Source organism: Salarias fasciatus, chromosome 3 (assembly GCF_902148845.1).
Source record: "Salarias fasciatus chromosome 3, fSalaFa1.1, whole genome shotgun sequence".
NCBI lineage: Eukaryota > Metazoa > Chordata > Actinopteri > Blenniiformes > Blenniidae > Salarias > Salarias fasciatus.
In genome coordinates, this window is record NC_043747.1 from 8,389,766 (window position 1) to 8,413,542 (window position 23,777).

The following is a 23,777-nucleotide window of genomic DNA, read 5'->3' on the forward strand; positions in this document are numbered from 1 at the left end:
TGCTCTGTGGGGAGTGCGCAACGCTCCATCCAGCTGTTCTCTGCAACACAACACTGTGTGCTGGAAAAATATCACAGCTGTATATCATTTTCTGGTGAGTTTTTAACACACTCATGGAAGGAACATGCAATCTCTTTATTTTTTTTTCAAACTTCAATTACTGCTTTTGATTATTTTATTCCAAATTTTACTAACTTCATCCAACTGTTTCCACCGTGCTTTTGAAACACACTGACATTCACACTGAGGAGCAATTCATGGTCCTCACACGAATGGTTTAAACCAGGGTAAGAAATCCATGGATAACATGCAAACTCCACACAAAAAGGCCAGACTGGCATTTGAACCTGGACATCCTCGCTGTGAGGTGAAAGCGCTTACCAAGGTTCATTTCAAAATGTGTTTCTAAGTGAACACAATGACTATTTAAAAGTCCTATAAAGTGGATACACGGGTCGTTTTGACAGTTTCTGAACAGGTGGCTTATTTTATTTGACGACAGCTTGTTAGCGATCGCGACAACAAAAACATTAAAAAAAACCTCCCTGAAACAGTCAATTATCAGATACGTCGTTGTACGTTTTTTGTTCCAGTCGGCTGGTTGTTTGATTTGGCCTGTTTGAGCGTCTCGGTGTGCTTTCTCCCTCCGGGGGAATGAATTCCTGCGAGGCGGTGAGGGCTGGCGGATCCAGGGGGAGCTCTTGTGTGGTGATGTCAGCCCCGACAGTGAGGGTGTTTTCAGGGGTGGGGGTGGTGGAGGCGGGGTGGGGCTTGGTGATGGCGGCGGCGGCGGCGGCGGGGGCTTTGTAGCACAATAAAGTAGGCGAAAGAGGAGGGAGGGAGAAAACACGGCCGGGCAGATGCAGAGACGGAGGCACAGTCTGTCTCCTCTCTGCTCCAGAACAGCGGCTGGGTCTCATACGCCGGCCCACAGTGAACTGATTGAAATACTTCACGTTGTATTTCCCCCTTCAGTCGTGCACCAGGATGTTGCTTTGCAATTAGGACAAAAAAAGAAAAGAGAAAAGGTGACGCAGGGTCAGAGGCATGCTCAAAACAGCCCAGCGGAATAGGCCGGCCCATTTTTGTCCGCGAGAGAATGTCCTGTTCTCCGGGTGTTTGTTTTGGCCGGTGTCGGCGCCTGCCGAGCGTCTTCATCTTCCTTTTATCATCCAGACGCTCTTTCCGGAGCCTTCCATCCACCGTCTCTTTTCATGTGCGCAGAAAAACCTGCAGACTGAGGCGGGAGTGTTCAGTCGGCCGCGTTCGCCTCAGAGCGGCTGAACGGCCGATCTGGGTTTTCGTTAGCGCTCCATTCAGCCTCTTCCTGGAACTATCTGGGTGCTAAATTAATTGCTCCTGATCCCGCCTCGCGTTGCAATCGGCTTAGAGCTAATCTTGGGTTCTCACAGAGCGGCCAAGTATCGTCTGGACGCCGCCGCCGCTGCCGCCGCAGCTCTGAGCTGTCCGCCGCCGCCTTCTTCCAAGGTTTTGACCCCTGGCGCTGGACGTCCTGCTCCCAATCAGCGCACACCTCCACCCCCAACACTTTCCTCACCATTTCTACTTACTGTCAAGCTCTTTTCAAGCTTTTTTTTTTCATCATCCAATTCTACACAGCGTTGATTCGCATCGTATCTTTTCTCATATCTGTTTATCCCTCCATTTCTTCTCCTCTTCCTTCCTATCATCCTCTTTTGTATTTATAATAATAATTAAACTAGTAAAACAATGGGCTAGTAAAAATGTTACTGAGGAAAACACCTGTAATAAAATATCTAAGAACCCTTTTAACTGGGAAGACATTGCTTGAAATTTGGCAAATGGCAACACAGTCTTTCCTTCAGACAAATAGGTTGTATTTTAGAGGCTAAAGGTCAAAGGTCAAGGTCGTTATGACCCCGTGGAAACCCCGATTCCCTCGTGACCTCCTCCCGTCGCCGTTTCGGCTGCTGCGGCTCACATTTTAGGGCAGGTCATCTTTCCAGGTTCCCAAGGTTGGCAATTTGATCGCCATCTGCGCTGTGACCACGTGTCGGAGCGTCCTTGATCGAGACACCGAACCCCGACTCGCTCTCAGCAGAGGCCCGGCGTCCTGCACGACTGGCGGGAAAGACGCTCAACCATCACCTCACAGGTCGCTGAGTTTATAATGTTTCCTTTACAGGTCTGATCGCTTCATATCCGTACAGCAGTTCACCGCAGAGACAGCGTCCGGCCACGAGGTAGGAATTCAACTTTTCCTTTAGTTTCCCAGCTCCTCTCCTGTTGTGCTTCCCCTGGACCGACGCCATCGCCTCCGACCATCTGCCTCGCTTTCTTCCTTTTTTTTCCTCCCCCCCCCCCTTTGCCTTTCTTCTAATTTCAGCGCAACAGTTCTCATTTCGCTTTGGATCACAAGATATGTTTACCTCATGCCATCTCTTAAATTACACCGCCCCAACCCTTTTATCTTTCTTCTTTCTCTTTGCGAGACTTTTCTTTCTTTTTTTTTTTTTTCCGGCTCCCTGTCTTTCCGGGAGGTTCTGACTGAAGTGCCTGTGTGCTATTTAAAGAGGCGTGCAGAAACGCAGGGTTGTTTACAGTGCCCTCAAAAATACAGGCTGTCTAGAAACAGGAAGTACCATCGCCCCGGAGCGGAGCGGAGCAGCACACAGCGTCAGCCAACATGCAGCCACTTCCTCCTCCTCCTCCTCCTCCTCCTCCTCCTCCTCCTCTCACGGCTGAGCAGCGGCTCCAGCAAAACAACCCTCACGCTTATCAGAGAATTATGCACCCCTCCCCTCTGCTGCCCGCCGTCCTGAATGGCGCACATACACAGCAGGCTCTCGCCCCTCCACCATGTCCTATCTCGCTCGCTCCCATTCTCCCGACGCCTGCAGCCCCCCCCACTCCCCCCTCCCCCCACCACCCCCCACCCTTCTCCCTCCAACCGCCTCTCTTTGCCAGTACAGCATGCCTGAGTAGCTGCCTGGAGATGAAGGAGCTAATTAATTTGATTTAGCCGTCCTCTCTCTGGCAGTGGAAAAACCAGCCGTCCACCCTCCCCTCCCTCCCTCCCTCCCTCCTCCGCCGCCGCCGCCGCCGCGCGGTATCAGCCACCCCTCCCAGATGATTTTCCACCTATCCGTTTGAGTCTCCACACTCCAAAAACCTCTCTTCCTCTGCTGTTTTTTTTTTTTTTTTCTCGGTTACACAACCGTGTTCTATCACGGGTTAACTGCATATCAAAGCGACTGCAAATCCGACACCGACGCGACTGTCGGATGCGGCCTCCGTCCGTTCGAATCCCGCTCCTCCGCCAGCGTTCCGTCTGGCGTGCGCCGATGGAGGGGGGGGGGGGGGGGGGGGGGGGGAGAGGGAACGGGGCCGTGTGACTCAGCAGTGCTTCGCCCGCTCGTGAAAAGTTCAACGCGTTCGCTCTGGGGATCTGAGGCGCGCCTGTCAGGCGTCGCGAGGACCAAACCCCGTTTCCGTCACAGGATCCGCCTATCGAGTTACACCGGGCGAGCGCGGCCGCCGCCACACGGGTGTCAAACGTAACCCGTCATCATGAGCCGACGAATCCGTCCCGGGCTTTCACCGAGCCTGTGGGACAGACTGAAGCATGCAGTCTGTGGACATCTGCTGAGGACGGCCTCCGTGGAGTGTGTGTGTGTATGTGTGTGTGTGTGTGTGTGTGTTTCAGGCCCAAACACAAATGAAATGTCTTCCCACAGTATTTAGGAAAACAGAACACAACTTTCTCTGCACCTTTCTGACACTGTCTTCTGGTAATCACCAGCTTCATTGCACGAAAAAGGAAAAGATCATACGTCCCTATTTCATAGTTATTACGCTTAATTCCATGCAGTTAAATCCAGATGCGAAAACAAAAACAACTATTAGATTAGAAAATGTTCGGAGAAACTTTTGAGACTTCTTCAGCACATTTAAATCACACAGTACTGAAGCGAGTAAGACAATTCAGCATCGTGATCCTAGTTCCATTTTCATATTTAAATTGCAGAAATATATGTGTAATGAACGTATCGGCAGCTGACTGAACACGAAAGCCGAGGGTTCACACACCTGCCTTTTCAGTGACTGGTGGTTTCACTCCAGACGGCTTTGCTAACTTTGATGACAGATATCTGAGTCTGAAAAGACGGAGAGCTGTTAGTGGAAGGTTGAAAAGCGAGCGCCGTCTCCGCTGCCTGAGTTTGTGCCGCGATCGCGGCTGCACGCCGGGTGAACGGCGACACGGCGAGTCAAAGCGAAACGGCCCGATATTCAGTCTATGAATGAAGAAAACTGCCAGACGATTGTAAAGATTATTCTGGAGAGCAAATTTTGCAGCTGTTTAAACTACAGGTGCAGTTTTTAAAGCTTTATCATGTTATCCACGAATTCTGCCTATAATGTCATCGTCTTCTGCAGAATCTTGTCATGTTGGAGCTGTCTGTGGCACGGATCTTCTGTTCCACGTTACTGGCTCGCTGATATTCTTTGTGGTAAACAGTGTGAAGTGAGGACGTGCTCCAGCATGCTGCCTTCTTCTTATATCAGCAGAGCTTCCAGCAACGCCGCCCCTCGTTTCAGCGCTCGGGGTTTGAACACGCTTTCGTTATTTCTTGCTTTCCGCGTCCATAAACGCACACATCTGCGGCGCACAGTCATAACACTCGGGAGAAAACCCAGCGTGCATGCGAGTGTGTCAGCGTGCAAATCTCGGCTGCAGGAGCCGCTCCATTGTTGCTTCTAAAGCCGCCGCTTCCTCTTTAAGAAACCGCTGACATTTGAACTCCCCGAACGTCGTTTGACTTCCCACTTTGATCTCCGTCCAAGTCAGCTGGAGAGCAGGTTAGTCATCCCGTCTCTGAGATCACCGGGGATGTTTACTGACGCCCGAACACGCCTCTGGATATATTCCCACATATGTATTTGCATGAGGAGGAGCGCGACCGGAACCCCAGAGGAAACGTTCACTAGTGTTTCTGATTGCGCAGCCGATGTCTATAAACTGCGGGGTTGTTTTTTTTTTTTTTTTTTTTGTCTTTTAACAACCAATCACATAAAAACCCAGAGTAAAAATGTGATCCTGGACATGCCTCGCAGAGGAATGACCAACTTTAGTGCTCAGGTGCAGAGAGATTAAAACAGGCTGAGTGCAATTTAGGAGTCTGACAGGGATGGAGAACTTGTCATCCTTTATCGAATGCAAGAAAGCTGACTCACTCAGCCGCTTCCTGGAAACAAAACAAAAAAGAAAAAAACCAAGCTATCTTTATGACCCAACTGTTAAAACTCAAAATATATTTCTTTATATTTCACTTTTTAGAAAATGAAGAAATTACGATTCAGTTCACCAGTTTTTGTTTTGTGTAGTTTTTTCTTTTTTTACTTCCCGTGGAAAGTAATTAAAGTCTTGTTGACGTAATGATTGAAATTTTCCAAGCGAGATGGCCTCCTTAGTTCCCTCCATCTTTGTGTATTCAGACGTGCGTGTCGCTTGGCAGCACAGCGTGAAAAGCTATGATCACGTTTGGCCAAACGGCCGTGAATGGGGACGGACGGACGGACGACGGGGAGCCTCTGAATGCAGGGCTGGTGGCCGGCTGCAGCCGCGGGACAATGCCAGCACACACACATGTGTGTGTGTGTGTGTGTGTGTGTGTGTGTGTGTGTGTGTGTGTGCTCTCCTGTAACACACACACACCCACCCGCACACGTGCACTACAGACGGTCAGCTTCATGCACGCACACACACACACATGAACTTTCTTGTCCCGACTCGTATATGATTTTTTTTTCTACTTCCATTTTTTAATCTCCTCATACCCAGCATGCTTTGAAAACGTGCAGGAGTGCATGTGAGCGGACAGGGAGGAGTGTGTGTGTGTGTGTGTGTGTGTGTGTGTGTGTGTGTGTGTGGGGAGAGAGAGAGAGAGAGAGAGAGAGAGAGAGCGAGAGAGAGAGAGAGAGAGAGAGAGAAAAAAAGTTGGTCCAAGTGAGCCAGAGAGGTCACAGGAACAACACCCAATCCCAGAGCGGTTCCCATGGCGACAAGTGTGGCAGCGTACAATGAGGGTGAGAGAGAGTGATGAAAGAGAGAGGGAGAGATGGAAAGGGCAGGGGAAAAGCGAGGAGGGCGGGTTGCTGGCGTCAAGGTTCAGTTGGTGAGTGCTGGGTGGGGTGGGGGGGGGGGGCTGCTGGGGGCGAGGTGGGGTATGGAGTGTGTGTGTGTGTGTGTGCGTGTGTGTGTGTTTTGGGGGGGTTCTCCACTGAAAAGGACAGTGGGAAGTATGATGGTCCTGCAGCAGAACGCGCCGCTCTCCCGCCCCGGCCGGGATTTTTTTTTTTTTTTTCAGCCTTCTTGTTCCAGCTGAGAGAGGAGCTCATGATGTGAGGCCGCGGAGTGGCTCATGGCCGTCGGCGGGGGAACACAGACACACGGAGTTTCCACTGACCATGACGCGTGTGTGTGTGTGTGTGTGTGTGTGTGTGTGTGTGTGTGTGTGTGTGTGTGTGTGTGTGTGTTTGTGTAGATGAGAGCGGCCAGAACCATGAGGCTTGCTGCTGTGTGACACTTCTTCGCGTAAATGAGTCAGAGGTGATATCCAGCTGCAGGCCTCAGCGGCGGCGGCGGCGGTGGCGGCGGCGGGGCTGTTTTCCAGAGAGCAGGTGCCGTCCGTGGCTTTAATGTCACTGCGTCCACGCCCGCTGACACAGGAGCAGCTGATCGGCGTGTCCAGCGTCATTACCGATCGGCTCTTGAACCCTTTTAGCTGAGGGTGTGGAGAGCTGACGAGCGCCCCGGTTTCCTGCCCACCTTTCGCCCCGTCCTCCGTTGAAAGAGGCACTCCATCCTCGCCGCCCCACTATAACTCGCATGCTCTCTGACAGTATCATGCTTTTCGGTTACATTTCGAAATGCCACGGGAACAAAGAGAATTCATTTATGTCGAATATTTCAGCTAAAAGACAATCCAGAGGTTTGATCCTCAGACCCGCGCGACCAACTTTTAATTTTAAAGACACTACAGAGAAGTATTTCCATTATGGTAACTTTCCTGTGGTCTTTGCTGCGTTTGGCCTTCGGACCCAAGGATTCATCGCTCAGTGAGGCCGGGCCCAATTGTTTTGCTGCTGCTTGAAGAAATGTGCCTCCACTCGCACAGCTTGCTGTCGCACGGCGCTATTTTTAAACCCGAACACCCGTCACAGCGACAAACTGAGGTCACATTGTACAAATGATGTGAAGTTTTTTTTTAAATCCGGACGAGGATAACGACATTTTGACATGCATGATGGGTAATGTGGGATTCAGCATTGTAATGTAGGTCACGACTGGAGTTAAAGTAAGAAGTATGGTTAAAAAGCAGGAGTTTATTTCTCTCTGATCCAGTGTTGCCGTGTTTCTCTGCCAGACACGTTCGTCCGCCATCGGTTTTTTGATGGTCCGAACTGTCGCCTGGATCAATAGCCACTCGTGACCGGGCCGCGCGGCGGCGAGAGCGGGACGTTAAGAGTTGAACTCAGGACAACGCATTAATGAATCCTACACACTGCGCGCTCCACGGTGGGACTGGTGACTTTTCAGGGGTTAGATTCTCCGCTCTGTTGACCTGCAGGAGGGAGTCACAGCGGCGGCGATCTCGGCCTCTGCCGCTCGGATTCTGACCGCTCTCGGGTTGGCAGCGACGCTCACGACTCCCTAAACTCCCGCTCGTGACGTTAACTCTCCCCAGCGTCCCCTAAGCGCCTCTATTTCCTCCTCAACTTCACTTGTTCCAGCGAGCGGCTCCCATCCGCCATTTGACCGAGCGGCCGGTGCGTCCTGCCGCCGGCTCGCTTTCCCGCCGCCTCCCTCGCCCGCTCTCCCCTCGCCGCCTCGCTGTCTGCCTGCCTGCCCGCCTGTCCTTGTGCCCAGGTTTCTCCAGTTGGCGTGGTTCCTGTTTGTTTTCAGCCATTTTGGGGACTTGCAGTGCTCGTAACAAACTGCTTAAATGGCGTCCTCTTGCTTGCTTGCTTGCTCTCCCACTCCGTCTCCCTCTGCCTCTCCCTCCCTCTCCCTATCGCCGGGCTTTGTGTATATAAAGTAGTGTGTGTGCGTGCATGTGTGTGTGTGTGTGTGCATGTGAACAACACTTCCAAATAAAAAGAAGATTGGATTCAGTGGGGGGGGGGGGGGGGGGGGGGGGGGGGGAGTCGGTGGAGGGGGTGCAGAGGAGGGTATTCACTTGCTGGAAAAAAAAAAAATAAAAAAAAAAGAGCAAAAACACTAAGAATCGTGTGTCAGAGGCAAAAACTGGGGAGAGAGAGGAGAAAGAAAAGGGGAGCGAGCGAGGGAGAGCGAGCAAGTTTGAGTGTGAGAATCGCTCCTGCTCTCTGTCTTCACACACTGCCGCCTGTATGTGTGTGTGTGTGTGTGTGTGTGTCTGTGTCTGTGTGTGTGCGTACGCCGCCGCCGCCGCCGCCGCCGCCGCCTCTCCCTGCGCTCTCTCTCACTCTCTCTCCCTCACACACACACACTCAGACGTGCGCATACACAGACCGAGGGGGAGAGGAGAGAGAGAGAGAGAGAGAGAGAGAGAGAGAGAGAGAGAGAGGGAGAGGGAGAGGGAGAGAGGGAGTGTGAGGGGAGAGAACACATCGCAGCAGAGATGCAGCAGGAGGTTTTCCGAGGTACGTTCTCTTGTATGCTTGCCTTCCTGAGAGACAGACAGAGGGAATAAGGAGGAAGAGAGGCTGAATTCTTGTTGTTTCCCTGCTTGTTTTTTTTTTTTTTTTTCTTCTTCTTCTTCCCCTCCCTCCCTGCTTCTCTCTGCTGCTGCTGTGGCGGCGATTGCTCTGCGCGCTGAAGAGGAAGAAAAGGTTTTTATTTTACTGTGTTGGGGCGTGAGTGCTGGTGGGTGTGTGTGTGTGTGTGTGTGTGTGTTTATGCGCCTGTGGAAGCGGTATTCCTGTCTGTGTGCCTGTGCTAGGTCTGCATGCGTGTGTGTGTGCGTGCGCGTGTGCGTGTGTGTGTGTGTGTGTGTGTGTGTGTGTGTGTGCCAGTAACAGGCCTCGTCTCCCTCATCCTCCCCTCTCTCTCTCTGTCGCTGGCGCACCACGCAGTTTCTTTTTCAAGAGCGATGACTCGCTTTGAGATTGTGATGAAACTTTTAATTTGTCGGAGCCTCCCTCGCGTCTGCGATTCGCCGCAGATTTCGGCGGGCGGGCGGCCGGGGCCCGTCCGATCGCCGGGGTTTCAAAACATGATGTGGGATTTTTTGTTTTGAAGGGGTCCAAACATGGTGGGCCAGCAGCCTCCCACCGCCCGCCCGTGAACTTACTGACAGCGTGAGGGCAAGTGTTTGGTGGGAGGACAAAGTTGGACGCGGGCGGAGGTAAACATCCCCGGTTCTATCAACCGGTTCCGTCTCTTATTTTGGTTTCGGGCCGCCCAGTTTGTCCTCCATTTTACCATCCTGTGTGTGTGTGTGTGTTTTTTTTTCCCCCCCTTCTTCTTGCTGGAGGTTGCGTCTCGCAGAGCGGCAGAGGGCATGCTGGTGTCCCCCGGTCCGGTCGCTCGCTCGCTCGCTCGCTCGTTGCTGCTGCTTCCTCTAAGCCTTACGCTTTTTTTCCAAAACAACACGCCGTCGGCTGCCAGCTATTCCCACATTCCTGCTCTCCGTGGACGCCAAGCCAATTCCCCCCCCCCCCCCCCCCCCCCCCCACCCCACCCCCCCCCACGCTTCAACGTATGGAAAATATGATCCACGGCCGCCACGGGGTCCGGGGTCATAGGTCAGACAATAGGAAATGTAGCGTGTGGCCTCTGTGGTTATGGCAGGTCTGTCATATATGGGTCACAGGTTTGATCCTTTTTTGTGAGTTTTGTCATTTTTTCTGAAAGCGTTGAGACGGACTGTCCTCATCTTTGGACATGCCTGGTTGTTGTTTACAGACTTTCTTTCTGAAAGTTGTACTTGCAGTTAGCGGTGAGCGCCGAGCGGTCCGAGGTTTGAACGTCTCTGAGCCGTCTGAAAGCAGTGACTCCGGCGGGGCCTTCACACCCACTCCAGCAGGGACTTTGTGTGAAATCGAAAATTATTTGGGGGGAAATTACCTCGGAAAGGTCATCGATGTGGCTGCTACCGCTCCCCGGGGGGGGGGGGGCTTTTTTTTTTCGGATCTCGCCGCTTCCTGCCGTGATTCTGTAGCGGGGAGCGGAATTATGGGAATTACGTGCCGGGATGAGACCTAACGGAGCACGGAGAGTGTGGCGTCTTTTTTTTTTTTTTTTTTTTTCTTTTTTCTTAGACACGGACCGGCCTGCTGGTGCGTGGAGCGGCATTCGAAAACACCACGACACAACAGTTTACACACGGGGTGGGGGCACACACACACATACACACACACACACACACACACAGAGTCAGTCAGTCACGCTGAAGGGATCTGAAAGACAAGGAAACCATAAAATGTGAACACGGGATTGATGCGTTTGAAGTTCAGCCTACCTCCCTCGCTCACACCACCACAGCCGCCACAACCACTCCCCGACCCACACCGACCCCCCCCCACCCCCACCCCCCCCACCCCCACCCCCCCACCCCCCCCACCCCATCCCATCTGGCTGGCTCCACCACGCTCTCTCGGCCGGGGGGTTGTGGAGAGTTCAGTAGCTGCTCTTGCTAACGATGCCCCCCCACCCCACCCCACACACACACACACACACACACACACACACACACACACACACCCACACACACACACGTCTTTTACAGACCAACTGCTGCTCCGATGGCTGGGCCCCTCTGGCTGCCCCTCGCTGGGGAGAAAGCCCAACCAATACCTTCCTCTTCCCACATGCTCCTCGCCGCTGGCTCACCGGCTGGAACACCGAGGCCCCCCACATTCCGGCTCGCTGGCCCTCCCTCCCTCCCTCACGCACACACACACACACACACACACACACACACACACACACACACACACACACACACACACACAAAATGACACCGAAAATCCTTTTAGCAATAATAACACTGTGGTCAACAATTAGTCTGCTGAACGCTGTGTTATCGTGACTTATTGAATGCTGTGATATTAATGACAGGGGCAGCTTCACAGGGCGGCCGCTCATTAGGTTTTTTTTTTTCCCCCACATATTCCAGAACCTCGCTTAAGCGGGTTTTCCCAAATCACAGTGTAAAAAGGCTTGTTTACTTCCTACTCCCTCACTTCGCTCCCCGAAACGAGCCGTTTTAGCTCCTGACTCCAAACGATTCTGCGCTCTCCCTTATAAACAACTTTCTGCTCGGCTGCCAGCTTCCTCCCGTCCCCCCCCCCCCCCCCCACCTCTCTTTCAATGGCGCTGAGCCTGCCAAAACACGAGATCAAGCGCATTGTAATTTGACACCAGCCTCATTGTCTTTTGCCGGTGCGCCCGAGGCAGATGACCATATGAGGAAATCCATCATGGGCTGACGTGGGATTTTATAAACTAAGTGATTATAGCATATAAGTGATACAAATGAGTCCTATAAACATGCAGTAAACCACAATATTTGACACCCTGGCCACATTTAGCACATTATAAACAATACAGACGTGGCAGAAAATTTAAAAAGCATGAAAAATCCACTTTAAGGCACCATCAGCTCACCGAAACGGTTCCATATTTAATGAGGGATTTCTTTTATTTCTTTCTTTCTTTGCACAACGCAGGTATGTTCACTGCCAATTTGAGCTCAGAGTGAAGTGGTTTCTGTCATATTAACACCGCTTGCAACGGCAGAGCTCAGCCCGAGCAGCGATTCTGGTTGGTTAAAATCCAACTTTTCTCCACAACTGTGGTGAGAAATGGCAAAAAAAAAGTCGCGGAAACCACAGAGGTGGCTCAATCATTTCAGCAGCGCTCCGGAGTCTTTAAAGCCTTTTAATGAGGCATAGGTACAAGTGTTAGCTATTTACAGTATAATGAACACCACATTAAGAGAAACGCAACAGCATTCAGAGTCTAATTTGCTTTAACCAGACTTTTATTCCTCAATTATGAAGATTTATTTGGTTCAGCTTTCTCTTTGTAGTGAGTAAAATAACGTGTCGATTTAAAAAAAGAATCTTTTGAAATAGAAGGAGGTGGCAAAACACTTGTTTGAATGAATGAGTGAATTGAATCCAAACAGTTTATTTGTTGAGGAGTAGAAGCACCAGTAAGGAATAAACAGATTGCTTCACGTCTGGTTCAAGTTGATGTATCAGCCAAACTCCTCTGCCATCCTGCCTTATGCTGTTATGCAAGGCCACTGAAGCCATGCTGGGACTGCTGGTGACTTCCCTTTAAAATTACAGCATAATAGTTTTTTTTACTGTCATGAAGTCGTCCACATTTTTCACAAGCTACTCGCAAATGATTTTAATGACTTTGAGTGAGTTGCAAAATTCAAGCAGACAAAAATATTTTTTTCTATTTTCAGCAAGACTGCTCTTAAAAGTGAAAAAGGAAAGTGAATCTGCTGGTTTTTGTTTGTTGGACTGGTTTATAAATGTCAGAATTAACGGTTAATGGTTCATTTTTCTCATATTTGACATAGAAAACAACCCTGAACACTGCAAACTGAAAGTATGACTGTTCACTCTGCCTGCCTCTAAAGAGACTCTCTCATCATATGAAATTCATTGCATTTGTTTAAAAAAGCCAAAAAAACAAAACAACAAAAGTTTAATGAAGTTTCCATGAATCAAGTCAGTAATTTGTCCTGCACCGGCTGAGCACCTGCTCCTGCTGCGCGGTTTAGTACTGCCACAGGCGTAAATAGAGGAACACTTCATGGGCCGACCAGCATGTTTATTTGCACAGAGCATCTTGTTGCAGCGAAGTGTTGGGAACAGTGAGGCTGTTTATTTTGAATTTTTTGCTTTAGGTTCCTCGTGGTCACATTTATTTGTGTGCGCCTTGAGTGTGTGGATGTGCGCGCCTGCTCCTCTGGGTAGGTGAAGACAGAGGAGCGAGCGGTTTCTTGCACGCCTCGTGTTTTGCTGCGCGCATCCCCGCCGAGCCGACGTGTGCATTCGGTACATTTATAGCGCGCCGAAAGCCACCTGTGACAGTCAGACTGCGCGTCGTGCCGGCTCTGGCTCTGCGCGGCGGCCGCGTGCGTCACAGGCAGACGAAGAAAAGGGAGCGAGGGGGCGTCGTACGCACTTTCCTGTCCGCGGCGCGAGCATCAGATGAGACGGTGAAATTTTTAGCCCGAGCGACGTCTCTCGGCGCGTCCGCCCACTTGTAAGCAGGCTGGCGCTTGCCGTGAGGGATTTCCTGCCCGACATCTATCGCTCAGCAGATATCAGCGGCAATAATGGCGCGTCTCGGCGCAGACGGATGGAACATCTAAAGCCTCACGGCACAGTTCAGCGTCTCTCCATCCTGTTTTGAACATAGATCTTTAATATGCACATGCATGCTGTACCTCCATTTTGCATTAGGTGCAAGAACGACAGACACTTCTGTTTTTCTTTTTTGTCTTTTGAACGTACGTCAATCTAGCTGTAGGCCGGCGTCGGGCCGAGATGCACTCTGATTCACCTCTTCCTTTGAATATCGTTTACAAGTGGGCCCGTCCACGTTAAACCACTTTGTTTATGCCCGTCCGTCTGGCCTGCAGGCATGTGAGGGTGTATGTACAGTTCGTGTGTGCGTTGTGTTGTCAGTTCCCGGGCGCCTGTCTGTGTGACGGCGCGGTGTGTCCGACTGTTCCCGCTTCAGCACACCCCCACCGCTTACCCTCGCTCCGCTTCTCTCTCCCTTTCTCTGTCACCCTTCCACTCTCCCTCATCCTCTCACCCTTTCTCTCACCCTCTCTGTCTCTCTCTCTCTCTCTCTCGCTCTCTCTCTCTCTCTCTCTCTCTCTCTCTCTCTCCCTCCTCTTCCCTCTGCAATAACAGTGCTGACCTAGTTTCTGCCTGTTCAGAGCTGCCTGTGGAATTTTACAGCGGCCTGCCTTCCTGGCTGCTTTGCTGCTTGAAAACGAAGGCGAAAAAGCATGACTGAGGATTTTTCTCCTTGTCGCATCATTACAGGCTTGAACTGTCCCCTCTCTTCTCCCCCGGTTCGCCAGACCTAAACAGAAGGACCCATTTTGCATAAGTGAGAACAGCAAGCGGCCGTATGTGGATCTGCGGCTTCCTCGTGTTTGGGGAATAGCAGCAGCTCCGCATCCGCAACCGTAGCGGTCCAATTAGAATGAAAATGAGAATAGCCTGTCGCTCATCTTCTCCAGTTAAGCCGAGATTGCACCAGATGCAGAGAAAAACCGGCCTCGTAGATGTTCGAGCATGCAATCGCGCTCCCTTCTCCTCTTTCCTTCCCTCCGCTTTTCCAAATAAATGGTTAGACTCATGCCTGGCAAATAGCAGCCGCTGCCAGGAACGGCTAACAAGGCCGTTGCTCCAACGGCAAAGAGAGCGGGTGATTATTTTTATGTGCATCGCAGACCCGGATCTAAGTCAGCACTCTATTCTGAGGGAATCTTGATTAAATCTAAACGCCTTCCAATTAGGCAGCGGGAATGTTGTGTCACAGCCGAGAGAGATGGATCTCTGGAATGTGTGTCTGAAAGCTTGGCTGTGGCATGCTGAAATCCAAACCAGCACTGCCGCAGATTCATTCCTTCCCCCTGCCTTCTCCCTCCTTTCACTCACAATTCCTGGCTGGGCAGTTAGAGTTCAGCATTTGTCGGGCATTTAGGTTGTTTTTTTGTGCGTACGTGTGTGATGTGTGATTTTTTGAAAGTTTTCCATAAGATTCGTGATTTCCTCTCCAAAGGATTTGGGTGCAGATTTACTTTTGCTGGTCTGACTGTTTGTATTTTGTTGCTAAAACCGTCTTTCTGGTTTTCTTCTAGATTTCGGGGGCCGGTCATGGTGTCCGGTGAGAAGGTGTGGGACCCCCTCCACGTGGGCCTTATTCAGTCACGTCTGAACGAACAACGCCTGGCTCCCGGACTAGTTCCCCTCTGCAGCCCCACACGTACTGCGAATAAGGACACCGCTTTTCACCAAAGTCAGCGCTTGTTACCTTTGTCTTCCCCACCACTGCCGTCAGTGGCGCTGAACACCCCCTGCCCACTTCAAGCCTCCTCGCAGTTCCATTTGCACAGATCAAAGACTGAGGGACTGCATAAACCTGCCCGCTGTCCTGGTGTGGCCTCTCGGTCTAAAGAGGAGGAGGGTGAAGCTGGACAATTCAAGATGAAAGGCAAAAAGTTTGGCCGGGGAGAGGCCACGATGGAGGACAGGCTGGAGGATGTAGGTGACGGACCTAAGAATGCAAAAATCACCCTAAGCTTCCCGCTCAGTGCAGCTCCCCTCCCAACCTCTTTGACCTCTCCAAACCACTGTCACAGCTCTTCCTCGTCCTCCTCTTCCCCACACCGACGGCGAACATCCGCTAAAAACTCAGACAAAGGGTCACTGTGGAAACTGGACGCCACCATGGATGTAAAGCACAGACCTTTCAAGCCCCCGAGACATGACAGTTCTCCGTCCTCCTCGCCCTCCTCCTCCTCATCTCCCATGAGCGTCCATGGACTCATCAGGAAAGACATAAAGTCGCCGCCTCCTCTAAAGTGCTCCAAACTAAATTCAGAGACTCAGTTTCATAGGTCGCCACCGAGGTCCTCTGGCGTCTCTTTAGGGGGCTGCTACGGCGGAGACGGATGGGATGAGCGGCACAGGGTGGCCAACGGCACGGCCTCGCCCTCCCAGACTGCTCAAATCCTCTTCAGTCTGGGTGCGTCGGCCTATCAGAGAGGTGGGGATGTGGAGAGGAGGGAAAAAATGTCGGGGAGACCAGCTGGGAAAGCGGGAAGTCCACCTGGCCCGAGCCTACATTCGCCCCCTCTCCATCTCCCGCCCCCGTTACCGCCGCCGCCCCCTCCCCCCTCCGAGGGTCTCACTGCACCCCCCCACTCGTCCTCCTTCTCTCCCACCGACGGCCTCAAGCCGGAGCTGATATGCGGGGTGTGCCATCGCCTGTTCAGCTCGGCCTCCTCCCTCACGGTTCACATGCGGCTGCACCGTGGCAGCCGCGCCCTCTGTTGCCGCTACTGTGGAAAAGTCTTCATCCACAGCAAGAGACTGCAATCCCACGAGGCCTCCTGCAGGGTGCCGGGCCTACACTCCAGCAGCCTGCGCCCTCCTTCTCTCGCTGTGCAGCCGAAGGAGGAACCATTAGAGGAGGGCGAGGTGAGAGTGGAGGGGGGAGTGATTGTGGGGGAAACAGACATCAGCAAGGCGCGGTCAGGGAAGAAAGCGCGAAGCCTCCTGGCACGAATCCAAGGTGATGATGCAGCAGGCACAGATCTACTAGCGGGTGATGAGAACCATTTTGTGAAGGTTGTGGACGGCAATGTCATTTATTTCTGCTCCGTGTGCGAGCGGTCCTACATGACCCTGTCCAGTCTGAAGCGTCACTCTAATGTGCATTCATGGCGACGCAAATATCCATGCCATTACTGCGACAAAGTCTTTGCCCTGGCTGAGTACCGCACCAAGCACGAGGTGTGGCACACGGGAGAGCGCCGGTACCAGTGCATCTTCTGTTGGGACGCTTTCGCCACGTACTACAATCTGAAAACGCACCAGAAGACAATTCACGGGATTAACCCCAGTCTCATCTCCAGTGAAAAGACAGCGAACGGGGGCTACAAACAGAAAGCTAATGCCCTGAAACTGTACCGCCTTCTCCCAATGCGCTCCCAGAAGAGACCCTACAAGACCTACAGTGACAGTTTGCATAATGGCCTGCTGCTGACGCCAACTGAAACATCTTCCCTCGGCCTGCCCGGCCTGGGCTGCGCTCTGGGCCCTGGGGACCTACAAAGCCTCATTGGTGGGGCCCACCCTCAAAGTGTAAAGCCTGACCCAGATGCCTTCCCTGACGGCTTCCCTGTTTCTGTGGCTGCCGAGCACAGAGACCTCTCTGCACTAACACCCCTCCCCCAGATGGATGTGCCCAAAGTTAGAAAACACGAGAGTGAGGCCCTGGAGTCAGCACAGGGGAGAGGCAGCGGCAGCTTCAAAACGTCCAACAGCAGCAAAACCAAACCTCTCAAGACTGGCCGGGGCACAGGAACAAACACGCCTTCTGTGATAACATATGGCCATACAAAACCCTCCGTCATAGTTCATGGAACAGCAGTGTCCTCCTCTGTCATTGTGCACAGCAACCAAGTTACATCTGGCAGTGAAAAGAGCCCAGTGAGTTGTGCATCCCCCGAGACCGGCAACAGTCAAACTTCACTCAAAGGTAGTCCGAAACCAATCAAGAAGCAAAGAGATAGTGCAGATAATCACAAGAAGAGGTCAAGAGAAAGTTCAGATACTGCAGAAGAGGGCTCAAGAGGCAGAGAGGATGCAGAGACAGGCAGATTATTTTACAAATCGCGCAAGTCCCACAGCAAGAGCGACATATCCCATTCCAAGCAGCTGTCAGCATCTGTAGGGTCACAGGTCAAAGAGGCAGGGCCACTGTGCCAGATTACTGTACGTATCGGAGAGGAGGCTATAGTGAAACGCAGCATCTCTGAGACAGACCTCAGGAGAGACAAGAGTCTCTCCCCTCCGAAAGCCAAACGGAGTGAAACGTCGTCTGTACGGGAAGCCAGGGAGCAACGCCACTCTCACTCCCACCACCACAAGCATCGCCTTCAAAGCAGAGTCAGCGTGGAAGAAGAGGGGGACAAGGACAGAGACAACTGTGACGAGGAGGAGGAGGAGGAGGAAGAGGAGGAGGAGCAGGAGGACGAGGAGGAAGAGGAGCAGGAGGAAGAGGAGGAGGTCAGGAAAAAGTCCAAATCCCCTAGCGAAGTGAGGGAGTATTACTTCCGTCAGGAGGTGCGTGAACAAGACAGTGACCACGACACAGAGGATAATTTATGGCGACCTTACTACTCCTACAAGCCGAAGAGAAAGGCCCAAGCACATCTACAGAGAGTGAAGAGCTGGCAAAGAAAACTAAAGTACAAACGATCCATCCGGCTGAAGAGGAGGACAGAGAGACTTAAATGCCTTGTGAATAAAGAGACGGAGAAATCACAAGACGAAGAGGAGAACGGGACGACGGAGGAGGCAGAAAAAGCGTCAATAACTGACAAAGACAAGGGAGATGGATTTAAAAAAGAATGTCTGTCTACCACTGTAAAAGAGAAAACTAAAAATGCAGAGGACCAAGTCGAGGAGACCCGTAATGAGGTTTCCACCCCTCCCCTCTATTCTGCAAAGCCTTCTCTGTCTACCTCAGCAGCTCCGGCTGGAATGAAGAGGCGGCCTTGGACTAATGGGAATGCAGCAGAGTGTGGTACATGTGGCCGCTGGTTTTCGAGCCCCAGGAAGCGAGACAAGCATGAGCTAAGCCATCTGCTGGAGTTTGTTTGCCTCTTCTGTCGCGCTACTTTCCCCTCAAGAGACAAGTTGGAAGACCACCAGAGAACGCAGCACCCCAAGCCTGCTGAGACACCCTCAGTACCCCCTAAAGTTGAACAAGTTGAAGTGCCCAGAAGCAAATCTGTGCCAGAAATTGTGAAGTATGACGAAGAAAAAGCAGGGCTCGGAGGCTTGGGAGGGAGTCATTCTAGTCCAAGTCGCCTAAGTAGAAGAGCATTATCACGACACACCTGTCCACAGTGTCATAAGGTGTGTAAGACGTCCTCAGCACTAACCCGCCATATCAGACGCCATGAGTTAAGCAGTTCTCCAGAGAGAGAGAAAGAAGATAAAGTCTCGGAGCCAAAAACATCAGAGACGTTTGTTAACCCCCTCAGCACAGACCAAGAGACTGAGACAAGACACGCTCCAAGTGCTCTCTCCGTTTCAGTTATCAGCTATTCATCACCAGAGCCACACGGTAGCAGTGACTGTACGACATCCCAGCAGCGCGACGACCACCTTGAGCTCCCACAGGAAAATCAGACGTCAGAATCCAGTCGTGAACGCGAACCGACAAAGCCTTCCGAGCCAGGGGCAAAAACCGCAGACCCGCCATCAGAAAGCCCAGTTAACCTTACACCCCACAAACTTGAATCCATGCCTGCAATACCCTCTAATGTCCAGAGTGTGCTTGTGATGAACGGACCCGAATGCCTGGACTATCGCACTCCGAGCAGAAAGAACCTCGACGGCCAGCTCCACAGAATACCCAGCCCTGCGCACATCCTGGCATCTGCCAACACCTCTCCAAATGTGCCCATGACATCACAGACCAGAATAACCACTGCTGCTCCTCCTGTTTCCATGACAACAGCTCCCAGCTCCGAGGGGGGATTTGCGAAACGGGATGGGGTCATTATGGACAGAGACAGGCACGGTGGGAGTGGCGTCTTTCTGCACGCAGGTTACAAGGAAGCTCCTCTGGTCCAGGACCTGAGAGTCCCGGCACTGTCAAGGAGTCCCTCTCCCGAACAAGCACAGGACCTGACCATGTCGTCGATACTGGCCAGAGAGAGGGAGATAGAGAGGCAGAAAGAGAAGGAGAGGGAGATGGAGAGGCAGAGAGAACTTGAGAAAGAGAGGGACATTGAGATAGAAAGAGCCCAGCAGATTAGTAGAGTAGCTCACACCTCAGAGGACCAAATTGCACTGTTGGTCCCTAAAGAGGAGCCCTTAAGCCCAGTGCCATCTCCCCAACATATTCCCACTCAAACCACTATGAATGGACCCTCTGCACACAGGCACACTCCCAAGTCCCCTTGCCAGTCCCCGTCAAATATTGGTCTGTTAGCTCAAGCCAATCGCCAGATTCACTCAAGTTCGCAAGGACTGGACCGGCTGACGCTGCCCACCGGAGCAGCTGGTGCCGGTGACCGCCCCTCTGCCCACGCTCTGCTCCTCCCCCGAGTCCCGCAGCCACCTGAGCCAGACCATCCAGAGACTGTTTCTTCCAGAGACTCCCAGCAAGGGGATGCCACCCCCGTGGTGTACCCTTCCCAGGATTACCCACTACCCCTCATTGTGCCGGACAGCTACCGCACTGGTAAGAAGCAAGAGGAAAGCCTGCTCATGTCCTCTTATCCACCTGGAGCTCTTCCTTTTGGCCCGCTGGGAAAAGTGATGGTCCCTAACGGCGGGGACCTGGCCAAGCTGCCATTCTATCCGGACCCCTACCAGCTGCTTTACGGGCCCCAGCTCCTGGCCTATCCATATAACTTGGCAGCGTTGCCCGTGGCTTTGAACATGATGGCACCTGGGGGGGACAAAGTGGAGCCTCTGCCATTCCTCCCTGCCATCTTCAACTACGCAGCCACTGCTGGGCCTTACATGGGTGCAGCTCCTCACCCTCTTGTGGCGAATCCCAGCCTGTACAGCAGCAGCAGCGGCGGCAGCGGCAAGAAGCAACGAGACAGCAGCAGCAGCAAACCGTAGAAGCGCTTTAAGGAATATTTTTCAGCGGGGACGGCTTGGGAGTGGGAGGGGTGCGTGCTCACTGGGTCATTGAGTTCACTCGCACAGCACCCTTGCCATTCTTTTATTCAAATAGCGATCAGAGCATTACAGGAGGAGGTGCGAAGGGAGAAGGAGCAAAGAAAGGAAGCAATGGGGGAGTATATATATATGTATATATATATATATATATATATATATATATATATATATACATATACATATACATATATATATATATATATGTATATATATATATATATATATATATATATATATATATATATATATATACATATATATACACACTCCCTATCTTTACTCCTGCTCAGTCACCTCCATGTCTCTCCTGTCTGGCTGTAATGTGTCGTAGTTCTAGAGCTTGATTAATCTTCCTCTCTGACTCATTATATTGTCTATAATATAAGAATAAGAACTGCTAACAGGGTGTGTGTTGTGTGGAAAAAATTAGTTCAGTCTACTTCCCTTTATAGTCACCGCATAATGAGGATAAACGCTCTTCAGGGAGAGCTTGTATGGGCAAAGATAGGGGATAAGACAGACCAGTCCTTATTCATCGCGGTTGAAGACGGAGCATTTAAGGAACCTTGTGTATTTTTGTATGAACAAGTGAGAACGCAGGTGCATCCTGTTGTTAAACTGTCTGTGAAAGTTATATATGAGCATGTACATGCACACATATGTAGGGATTTGTGCATGCAGGGTTGGGCTGCAGCAGGTATTACTGTGTCTGAGCGAAAGCGTGTGCGTGTGTGTGTGTGTGTGTGTGTGTGTGTGTGTGTGTGTGTGAGCGTGCGTGCGTGTGTGTGTGAGAAAGAGAAAGAGATGGTTAGATCATTCCGTTTTAGACGCACACAGCATTCCTACTCTAGTCCGGGAAAGGCTACGGTAGGCCCACGTGCATAAGTGCTTTTAGACAGGATTCCTCATAGTTAAACCATTAACGAGTCAAAGCTATAGCTGGACGTGAGTCTGTGACAAAGACAGATCATCTGAGCTCCGACGTCTCAACAGGAACGGCGACTTTGTGTCCTGACGACACTGCAGGATCTGTATAGCATTCACCATGGGTATACCTTATGTGCACAAAATAGACGAGTAGTGGTCACTTAACGGGGACACTTGTAGCTGCTTTGGAAATGTAGCTGGCCACTGGGTAAGAATTAAAGGCTGGTAGAACATTGCACTTCTGTTTTTTTTTCATCTCATTTCCTTCAAAAGAGAAAAAAAAAAAAGGAAAAGAAATCTATAAAATGCCAGTCAGCCTTCATTTTGTGTAGCTTTTTCCTCTTTGATTGGAAGAGGAAAAGGCTCCATTTCCTAAGCCAGGAGGAAGACAAGCAACAGCAAAGAAGGAAAAAAAAAAAAACAAAACAAAAAAAAAAGCAAAATGGATTCAGGGTATTGCATATTTCTGGATAGGAAGAGAAATACATATGGGCACAAAACTGTCAGACTCTGAATCAGAAGGTCACACAAGAAAATGACACTGGGGTCGAACTAGGTCGTCGTGCTCGCCTGAACAAGGAGAGATTGGAAAAAGTCTGAACTCCTTCCCTTCCTGCCCTGCGTCACTTACCACGAGGTGGGGGAAAAAGGCTGGGCTCTGCAGCCAAAGCGGTGGCCGAAACTCTCCAGACGCCCCTCCCGGGGGTCTTTTTGTTACGTGTGATGTTATCTCTACATGTTTGTTCTGTTCGACTCTGTTGTTGTTTATGTTGTTTAGCCCTCTTACCGGACGGACGTGGCTTCAGTGGAAAAGGGGGGAATATATTTTAAAACATGAATGTAAATTTAGTCATGAGGTTAATGAAGTACAGCTGCATTAATGGTAGAGTTGGTTTCAGTTCCTTTTTTTTTCGTTTGTTTGTTGTTTTTTTTTTGTTTTGTTTTGTTTCTGTTTTGACACAAATAACCTGTTAAAGAACTGTATAACGTCTGGTATGCATATATACAGTAGTCCTAGGAACACATCAGTAAACTTGGGTTCTGTATCCACAAAGCATGAGCAACACTTGCTTCCTAACCGTTTATATCCTCAGCAATTCTGGCATTGTGTGCACAGCTTTTTGTTTGTTTCATTTTTATATTTTCTGGCCTTTTAAATCTTCCATATCTCAGTTAATATTATTTCAGTCTGTTATAATAGATCTCTCTTTCTTTTTTTGTTTGTTTGTTTGTTTTTGGGAAAGAATTCCTCAAAACCTGCTGCCACAATAAGATCCCACGTTTAAGAGCTGTTTTCCCCCTCCCTCCCTCCCTCCTTGAGCGTGGACTCGCTCGCTGCACCTTCTCCGAGTGAAATATGTGTGTTTCTGTGTGCGTGATGGTACTGGGGCGCCGTTTTTGGTTCAGGCCGGAGTGTTTAAAACGCAGCGTGACTGACTGCAGGGGCAGACATGCGTCCTCCCTCTCGGGTGTGGTTACAAGCCTTTTTTCTTTTTCTTTTTTTTTTCTTTTTTTTTTTTTTTTTGGCGTGTTTGGGTACGTGTTTCGAGAGCGAGTGACGGCGTGAATACGAGAAAAAAAAAAAAACCAAAATAAATCTGCCTAAGCAGCAAATCCCACGGCAGTGTACGGGCCACTTGTTATTCCTTCGGTTTTTTTTTTTTTTTTTTTTTTTTTGACACTTTTCTGTGGGTTAGTTTCAGTGTAAAAAAAGCCTTGCTGTCTCCAATACACTATCTCAAGCCATTCCTGTAGATGGACATGTTTGTGTTTTTTGGACCATTTCTTATGCCATAGTTCGCCATCATGGTTATCATACAGACCAAAAGCATGCAACTCGACGTATTGTAGTGACTGGACTGGAATCTGGTGGTAATATACAACTATTTACTGTATGTTTTAGTTTAAATGAATGTGCCTCTGCTTTGATATTTAAAATAATTATCTATAGTAAGACGTGGATCCGCCAGATTTCAACTGTTAAGGTGCCTTGTTATGGCATAAGAAATTTGAATAGCTGATGAACATTTTTCTTGAGAAAAAGACGGTATGAGTTGGAGATAGATTTCATGGCTTTGTTTGCTATGAAGCTGTTCATAGACGTAGGAGTGTGGCTAAACTGTTTTTTGGTATCGTGTACATGTCTAGGGTAATACTGTGCCATATAGAGCCCACAAAATATGTTAATGTTATTTTTAAAAGATGTTTTAATGTTGCCTGATGACTTTGTCTTTAGATTTGATACAAAGGCTTGTAGCCACAGCTCTCCCAAAGTCTGTAGTCTCCTCTTCCCGACATTCTTCTCGTCTCTCCTCCTACCCCTTGTTACTGTCTCCCTTCCTATCTCTTTGCTGCAATCAAACAAAATAAAGTATTAACCTGATGACCCAATGAGATCA

General features: G+C 50.5%; 1 protein-coding gene across 1 annotated transcript; it reads left to right on the forward strand.

Annotated features, from left to right (window-relative positions):
* Positions 1–9,289: 9,289 nt before the first annotated feature.
* Positions 9,290–22,354, forward strand: zbtb4 (zinc finger and BTB domain containing 4). Its single transcript, XM_030119568.1, has 2 exons — positions 9,290–9,371; positions 14,877–22,354. Exon 2 carries the CDS (start codon positions 14,893–14,895, stop codon positions 20,389–20,391), a length of 5,499 nt encoding a protein of 1,832 aa, XP_029975428.1. The 5' UTR covers positions 9,290–9,371; positions 14,877–14,892; the 3' UTR covers positions 20,392–22,354.
* Positions 22,355–23,777: the final 1,423 nt, after the last annotated feature.

Bases quoted from the DNA above. Each gene is read 5' to 3' on its own strand.
- zbtb4 (XM_030119568.1), top strand. From the start codon at position 14,893: ATGGTGTCCGGTGAGAAGGTGTGGGACCCCCTCCACGTGGGCCTTATT.